At 42.2% G+C, this 8,911-nt stretch overlaps 1 protein-coding gene across 1 annotated transcript; it reads right to left on the bottom strand.

Annotated features, from left to right (window-relative positions):
• Positions 1–5,226: 5,226 nt before the first annotated feature.
• LOC308095688 (5-hydroxytryptamine receptor 3E-like) lies at positions 5,227–8,599 on the bottom strand (the record flags this gene model as incomplete). Its single annotated transcript, XM_080442731.1, has 5 exons — positions 5,227–5,525; positions 5,877–6,065; positions 7,197–7,407; positions 7,885–8,045; positions 8,431–8,599. The coding sequence occupies 5 exons, from the start codon at positions 8,597–8,599 to the stop codon at positions 5,227–5,229; spliced, it is 1,029 nt and encodes a 342-aa protein (XP_080298857.1).
• Between the last annotated feature and the right edge of the window lie 312 nt (positions 8,600–8,911).

Below are 8,911 nucleotides of genomic sequence, written 5' to 3'. Positions count from 1 at the left end.
CATAGTTTTGCGTTTCTTTATGTGAAGGCTTTGTTGGTTGGAATTTGAGTAAATACTATTGGACACACAAAGTCCCATACAATTTGCTTAAGTAATTATATGTGGTTGATATATTGGATATAGTTTTGCAGAATCTAGAAACAATTGACTAGTTTTTCATGTGAGAGGAACATCCCTGCATTTCCTTGTTACTCTCCCTCTCCCCCTCCCCCTCCCTTCTTTGTCCGGAACGTTGATTGACAGATTGATTCCATCTGGGCAAGCCATCTGAAGATGTTTGTTTCTTGATGCTTGAGTGTTCTGGTAATTAAAGGACTACCAATTTGTCAGTTTACGGGATTATTGTCTTTCAGTTTCAGTGTGTTCAGTTGTGTTGCTTTTGATTACAAAACATACATTAACCACTTCAGCCCTACACATTTCGGCCGTTTGAAAATAGCCGATCTAGCTTGTATATCTGCTATTTTCAAAAGATTTTTATACATTTGGAAACTTAAAATGGGATATTCTGCATAATGAGTACTTTTACTTTTGATACTTTAAGTACATTTTGATGCCAATACTTTTGTACTTAATTAACTCAAGTACATTTTGAATTCCGGACTTTTACTTGTAAGGTCACACCGCACTTTTATTTTACCTATGGGGCGTAATCTGCCAATGCTTTGTCAATGCAAATGCGTGGATTCATGGTCTTGCGCATCTTTCACTCGAATCCACGCATATGAGGAAGACTTTACTGTCGAAACGTTGCTTTCTTTTTAATAAACTTTTTGCATCGTGGCTAAGAGCTGTGCGGCCTCATCCTTTGACCTTTGTCAATATAATTTGATAAAATAAAAATGTTTTTGTGAGATCTTTACTGACAATAAAGAATATCAGTTACAAGCATGCAGAAGTAATCTGACGTCAAGGGGTTGGACCTGGTAAACAAATGTCCCGTTCTCAACAAATACTCATCAAAAAATTACCAAACTAGTATGGAAATGCTCTGAATATTTCCAGTTCCAGTTATTATATGGTTTCAGAAAAGTATGTCAAACAGCAAACGTAACGCATTTTTGGGGCACTGCACTGTACTGCATTCCACTGGGATAGTGGCGCATAGAGGCGTTTACCTCGTCCGGTCCTTTTTTGGTCAACCCGCGTCCACATGTCGGCAATACAAATCCACCCGATCCACTTGTTGCCAATTAAATCTCTTCCCCCACGTCGATGTGTTTCCAATCAAAACGCTCCCGTCACCTGTCCATTTGCTGCCGATAAAATAGCTACCCTCCTTCTCACCCCCCTCCGTCCCTCGCGGGATTCTAACCAATCACAACGCTCCGTCTTTGCAGGTTGCTGATCTGGTCTGGGTCTAAAGCGGATACGGAAACTATAACGGTACTTGCATTAATCTGTGGGTACAAATTACCCACAGATTATTGAGATCTTTGATGAATGGACACTTGCTGACACCGGTATTGTCATCCTCTGAGGATGTTTTGTTGCACAAAAGTAGTGAAAATAGTAGCCATGGTTCCAGTGTTGCAATGCTGATTTGGTATAGACCAATTATTTGTTTACCAACATTGAGACGCACAGGTGATTGTTTCACGCAATCAATTCTCAACCTGTTGTTTTGGGGTGCGCTGGTTTCAGCACACCCCAACCCCCTCTTGTGTGTTGGCTAGTGTGGTAAATGGTCTAAGTCTTTTCCAACGAAAACAAGTATCATCTCCTGAGTGTTTAAAATGATGAACAAAGCCTCGGTTCAAGTGTGGGTTTATAACAATGTATTTATTGTCATAGGGGCAAAACCATTTAAGGGTCAAAATAAGAATAGCGCAAATTACATTACACCAAAACACTCCTCTTATACAAAACAGTAGGTTTACCTCCATTTCTTTAACAATGGACTTAGACACGCCTTTACTTTCTCACAGGCCAATAACTTTCAGGTAAATTGCATCTAGTCTACTGCGACTCCACCTCTTCACATCGGCAGATTTTTCAAAGGAATTAATTAGCACAGGACTTTAAAACAATATCATCAGTTATTTTGCAAAGGTATAACTTCAAGAATATAAACTCATAATTCAATCATTACTCCAAAATGCATGTACTTCAAGAAATATCAAAACAGCATAGAAATATGTTATGTCAACCCAGAATAATAAAATAAAACAGAATAAAAATGATTACAATGAAAATAGACTTTATGCATGATATCCAATTAAATTTCCATGACTATTTATCACCAAAGCTTTATTCACCTAATTCCTATAAATACTTTTGAAGGGTAAACCAAAGGATATTATTTAGTATGAGAAGTCATGTTTCTTCATCCAGCTTATTTAACCCATTTTACATTTTTTTTTTGCAAACAAATGGTTAGACTTGTTTACATTAACTGAATGCTTAAGCCTGGGAACTCAGTAAGAGAAAAGAATACATGATTTATGTTATTTACAGTGGTGACCACCTGTGTTCCCTGTCAAAGTGTTTCAGCCTTTGAAGCTCCTCTAGGTGTTGGGGCACACCTTTTCAATGTAAATGTAAGAACTGACTAGCCCTTTGTTAGGCAATCTCACCCCCTCTTGGCTGGCAGTGCGATTTCAGTGGAAAATTAGTCACTTATCCCTAGTTATTTTTAATAAGCCAATGGATTTAACAAAACAACCTGGTAGTAATATATTTCGTGTTTAATATCTACTTTAAGTCCTGGATATACCACACTAGTGAGGCGCGTCCTAGCGAGACCTGATAGAATGGGTTTCATTGAGCGCATACTGGTTGCACGCATACTGGTTCTTATCAGTGTGACGTCGTCTGTTAAGGGGTATATGTGGTTGCACTCTCTTTTAATGACGTGGCGCGCATGTTACTTAACACCTACACTACATGCCACACAATGGACAATTGATATATGCATCTACCATCTAGGCTCATTCATTTCTATGTTAATCCTAATTCATGCTTGTGTGACAACCGGCGGTCAGCAGCCTTTGTTAACTTTGTTGAGGTGTGAATTTAAAGTTGTTTAAAAATCTATGCATGTGCCTGCGCGTGCTCCTGTTCAAATAGGTTCCTGCACGGCGTGCAAGGCCGTCCCATGAGCAATGCAAGCAACCCTGCATGGTTCACATGACGCTCGTCTGTCACAAGCGTCATTGAACCACTTGTTCCTGGTTTGCGTTTTGTTTACATTTACAACTGCCACATCTACATAAATGTTCAGATTTCAAATAAAAAGTGCTGATGACCCTCAAGCCACGGATGTAACAAGTTAAAGTGCACCGGTCTAAGTACCCGTATCTTCCAGGAGATCAACACTGGATCAACACGGACATTTTAAGCCTTTTATTATTTAGGTGCAAGTATACATATAGACTGATGCGAGGATGAGGAATAGTCAGGGGACAGGGTACAGGTGGATTTGCATCAGCGTAACAGGGGGGACAGTCAACTCAGGGACACACATTGATTTCAAGATTTTAAGCATTAGACATACATTTATCACAATTCAAAACATTTGGTAAGTAACATTAGAACTAATACTATATAATAATAATAATAATAATAAGATTTATTTATTTTGTTTGAATTGTATTACTTATATTTGTAACTGAAGCTGAGTAAACATGATTGGGGACATGGCATTTTAGCTTATCCCTACTTATCCCTCAAATAAAGTGATTATTGTCTCCGCCAGGCCGAAGGCATGGCGAGAGACCCCAGCTTGGGATTTCCGTGAAATTTCAAACGCACATTCCCACTAGGCCGAGGAAGACCCTTCTCACATTGGCCTGCTATAGCGCCACCAGCAGGTCTAATTTAGCAAAACACATTTTTGGAACAAAATGCCTCAAATCATGAATGCAGTGTCAATGCAAGAATAAATGGCACGGTTGGCACCCTTTTCACATTGGCCTATTATAGCGCCACCAGGAGGCCAGAATAACGTACCTGGCCTGGCGGAGACCTGTGCTCCGAGGAGCACTTTTTCTAGTTTTATATTTAATTCACCCTGAAGTACAATATCATTGTGTTCTATGGTAGAGAGGCTTTAAAAGTATAAGATAAGCTTTTTGGAATTCGTTTTTTTCCTTATTTTACACAATGCTGTATTATGTCATGGGGTCAATAAAGATCTCACAAAAAATATTTTATTTAATCTAATTATATTGACAAAGGATGAGGCCGCACAGCTCTTAGCCACGATGTAAAAAGTAAAAGTACTCATTATGTAGAATTTCCCATTTCGAGTTTTCAAATGCATACACATCTTTTGAAAATAGCAGATATACAAGCTAGATCGGCTATTTTCAAACGGCCGAAATGTGTAGGGCTGAAGTAGTTAATGTAAGTTTTGTAATCAAAAGCAACACGACTGAACACACTGAAACTGAAAGAGAATAATCCCGTAAAATGACAAATTGGTGGTCCTTTAAATACCAGAACACTCAAGCATCAAGAAATAAACTCAAACATCTTGCTTAACCAGGTGGAATCAATCTCTCAATCAACGTCCAAAAGAAGGGAGGGGGAGAGTAACAAGGACATGCAGCAAGGACATGCAGGGATGTTCCTCTCACATGAAAAACTAGTCAATTGTTTTCAAGGAATTTTTTAGTGTTCACTTGTTTTCCTAGATTCTGCAAAACCTTAATATCCACATCAACCAAATATACTTACTTAAGCAAATTGTATGGGACTTTGTGTGTCCAATAGTGTTAACTCAAATTCCAACCAACAAAGACTTCACATAAAGAAACGCAAAACTTTGAAATATTGAGCAATTTCAACAAACATTTATGTCACAACATGGGTCTTCAACAGGGGGTCCAGGACCCCTAGGGGATCCTCAGAGATACTACAGGGGGGCGCCAAAACTTTGTGTGATATGATTTTTTATTAACCACTTGTAACCTCACATCACTATTCTGGGGGGAACATTAGACGAAAATAGCAGATCTACGAGACAACGCGTCACTAGATTGGCTATTTTCGTCAAAGTGGTTTGTTGTACAGGGAAAAAAGAGCAGACCAAGTACCGAAATTTACAAAGTATTGAGGGTTTAAGTCGTTAAATGTCTAAAAACACATTTAACATGAATCCAATATGTAGTGGGGGTCCCTGCTTCATCTCTCTCTCTCTCTCAGCTAAGGGGTCCTTGACCTGCAAAACGTTGAAGACCCCTGGTCTACAAAAATGGGCCTTGTATAACAAACAGTGGTCATCTACATATCAGCTGCATGTGAGCTGGCCCAGATACAGATGATGGTAATGAAGCTGACTGCTATGAAGATGATGTAGAAGATGAAGAGCAGGCGGTCAACGATGAAGCCCACCTGGACCCACTCCTCAGAGCTCTGGTTCCCTGTCAGCTGCCGGTCCACCTGGAGGCGGATGGCCTGGAGGTCTTTACCCAGCCTCCTCATCTCCTCCAGGGCCTTATCCTCCACCTCAGGCCCCCTCTCCTCTGGAGCTTTCTCACCAGCCTTGTCCTCCACTGCCACCAGAGGGCAGGCATTCACTTCTAGGAAACAGGCATACATGACATTCGTGTAAAATAGCTGGTCATGGGAGGTAAATGTCACTGGCTTTGAGTGAACAGTATACAAAAGGCAAAGTTCTGAACTGACATCATTTGGCCCTTCTGGCACATGCAGTTACAGGTACATTAGGCCTACTCCTAATTCAGTGCATGTAAGCTCAGCCAAATGTACTTGGCTATTTCCTTTCATTGGATGCTATTTGTGTTGTTTTCATGAGAAGAGTTTGTAAAACGTCGCCATTCCATTGAGGATGTAAAATAATCAGATTAGGGTGCTATAGCAGAATAAAAACGTATATATTTTTTATAACTAATACCATATTTTTCACATACCTGAGTTCGTTTTTTCTTTGGGCTTTGGAGGAAGGCCTAGAAGAGGGCCCAGGATATGTAGGACCAACACCTGGACCCATCGGGGGACCGGAGTGATGTTCCAACTGGAGTCACACAGGAGATTGGTGATGAGGATGGTCTCCAGTAGGCTGGCCACCATCAGAGCCAGGCAGAGACAGAAGAACACATCTGTGAAGAGAGAGATACAAGGGAGAGAAGGAGAGCAGAAGGAGTGATGGAAGTCAACATGTTCTCATGCAGCACATCTGAAAGGTTCTATTCCCAACACACACTCACATGTGATAACAGACTAGACAGCATTGTTAACAAAGTGATTTAGGAACCTTCTCTAATCACTCAGTGTGATTTGTGGAAGTCATTCTCCATGCAGGAGGACATTATATGAAGTCCTTGTGCCGTCTATAGTGGTAATAATAATAATGGGGAAAAAAGTACAGAGACAACTCAGGTCCAGTTTACTAAGTCTAGAGGGTTTAAGTGGTTAACAACCTGTATCATAGTATACTGTACGTACTGTACGTGTACAGTATATGAGCGGTTTGAACTTGTAAGATGTGTGTCATTAATTGATTCCCACAAATAAGGAGCAAAGTGGATTCCTTATCAGTTCAATAAGGGGACACTTTTAGTGTTCAAATAAGGGACGATTCTGTATTTCAAGGGGCGGTTGGCAACCCTAACGCAAGCACGCACGCACGCACGCACGCACGCACACGCACACGCACACACGCACACACACACACACACACACACACACACACACACACACACACGCGCGCGCACGCACACACATGTCATGGTCCTTTAGAAACATGACATTCCAGTTAAGCCGTACAGAAGGCTAGCTACAGTAGTCCTCTGGCCTTTACGCCTGGACAGCATGTATTTTTTATATTTTTTATCCCACGATTTTTTAACCCCATTTTTTACACCCAGAGCTAATTGTCTATGTAATCCTGCGCACTACCTTCCCTCTGCCAACCTAGGGAGGCCAGGGTCGAGATCATGCCTCCTTCAATGCATGAGAGCCAACTGACCTTCTTGTCACCTGACAGGGGAGTTTCCCTGGTAGGACGTAGCGTGTGGAAGGAACACGTTATTCCAACCAATTCCTTTCCCCTCCATCAGGCGCCCCGGCTGACCAGGGGGAGGCAGTATAGTGACCAGGATTACTGCATGTTTTTGTAAGGGTACCTACCCTAGGGGACACAGGGAGAACATGCAAACTCCACACAGAGAGGCCCTTTCACCAACCCCACCTAGGGTATGGGCACTGATGAGACAGCTTGTACTACTGACTTATGAGAGGTACACTGCCTCCAGTGACCGGCAGCAGGTCGTTCATCATGAGGAGGAAGACGGTGTAGCCCAGGATGAGGGTCATCTTGAAGGAGGAGCGGTCGGCGCTCTGGGGAGGCAGCAGGAAGCTGAAGAGGTCCACCGTGATGAGGAAACAGCTGGGAAGGAGGAGGTTCACCACGTAGAGAGTAGCCCTGCGTCTCAGTTTGAACTACAAGGGACAAGAACAAACCATTCCTATAGGTTCACTGCTTCCTGGTTCAGGGTATTATTACTACAAATCATAATATCTGCTATCAGTATATTCCAGGCATAGACTATGTTTAAGATGTTAGATTTAAAGTGCTCGGGTGACGCAGTGGTAAAGTGCCTGCCCACCACCGCGAGCGTCTACACGAACACAATTGGCCCGTTTTCGGGGAAGGGAAGCCAGGCGGGGAAGGTGATATTTGTCAGTGCACGTATTCCTACGGGCTGGGGGCGGCACCTGTCGGGAGGGAGTGTTGGGCGGGAGGAGTAGGACGAAGGCCCTACGTCCTCTCGGTGGGGACTCCCTGCTGGCAGGTGAGTCAGTAGTATACAACAGCAGTGACAGCACACAAATGTCCCTGGGGAGGAATTAATTGGCATAACGACTAAATAGGAGGGGAAAAAAGCAACAAAAAATATATATAAGATTTAAACATACATGGAATGCAAGCTCATCAATGTCTCCCATAGGATCAACAAAGACATATCTAGTGCACGTGATGTCCATCAGCTCCCACTCTCCCATGGTTGTCAGCACCTCCTTGGAACGCTTCAGAATGTCCTCCAGTGGTTTCCCAAGTGTCAATCTCACCTCATTCTCTGAGAGGAGAAGAGGGACCAAAGGAGAGATTATACAAGGAGTTATGATGTGTTCCTGTCGGGCAAAACCTCTCATCTCCACGTTTTCACTTTTTGTGTTTTTTTGCAAATTAACTCCCTACTTGATCATACTACAGCACAAAGTATCAGAAGTTAGCAAATCCGCACGCTCAAAACGCGGCACGAAGTGTTTTGAGCTTGTAGATCTGCTACTTTTGATGCTTTTGAATTTGAATCCTGAAAAGTCAAAGTGATTATTATCCATTAGTAGTATTCAAAGTACATGTGAGGGAACAACCAAAAACTATTTGTATCTGAGACAAAACTGAATGTGACATTTGGGTGCTGAGGAGGAGCCCTTCTTGAGCAAAGCGGTGCGCCTCACTGAGGTACATGTAGGAATTGAAGGTGAGAGTGCAGTTCTGGACGTCAAAGGGGAAGGTGTAGATGTCAAGGTTGCAGGAGCTGACTACCCTCATGGGCATCGAGTCTACTATCCAGCCGTTGTGATTGGCCTTCACGTAGGGGACAGACGGGGCGTCCTTCGTGTCCATGCTGCAAGACAGGAACAAAGCAGAACGGCAGACTGATGTCATACGGCTCTAGAATGACCTTTTAGTTAAGTCTTTTAAAGTCATTCCTCGTGTTTAACCCATCATCAGGAAATTAGCCTGGCATTAGCTAAACTCATCACGTGGGTTCACTGGCCAAAGTCAGGCTATCATGCCGAGTACTGATCCGATACAGTACCAACATGTAATAAAAGAACAAACTTTGAATAAATAACAATTCCATAATAATAGTTAAAGTGCAGCCACAAGTTAGTAGAATAATAATGTAAATAGTACAGTAAGAGTATAAAACAG

This window comes from Gymnoscopelus braueri (genome assembly GCF_963280865.1).
Source record: "Gymnoscopelus braueri genome assembly, chromosome: 11".
NCBI lineage: Eukaryota > Metazoa > Chordata > Actinopteri > Myctophiformes > Myctophidae > Gymnoscopelus > Gymnoscopelus braueri.
This window is presented reverse-complemented; position numbering and strand designations above follow the sequence as displayed.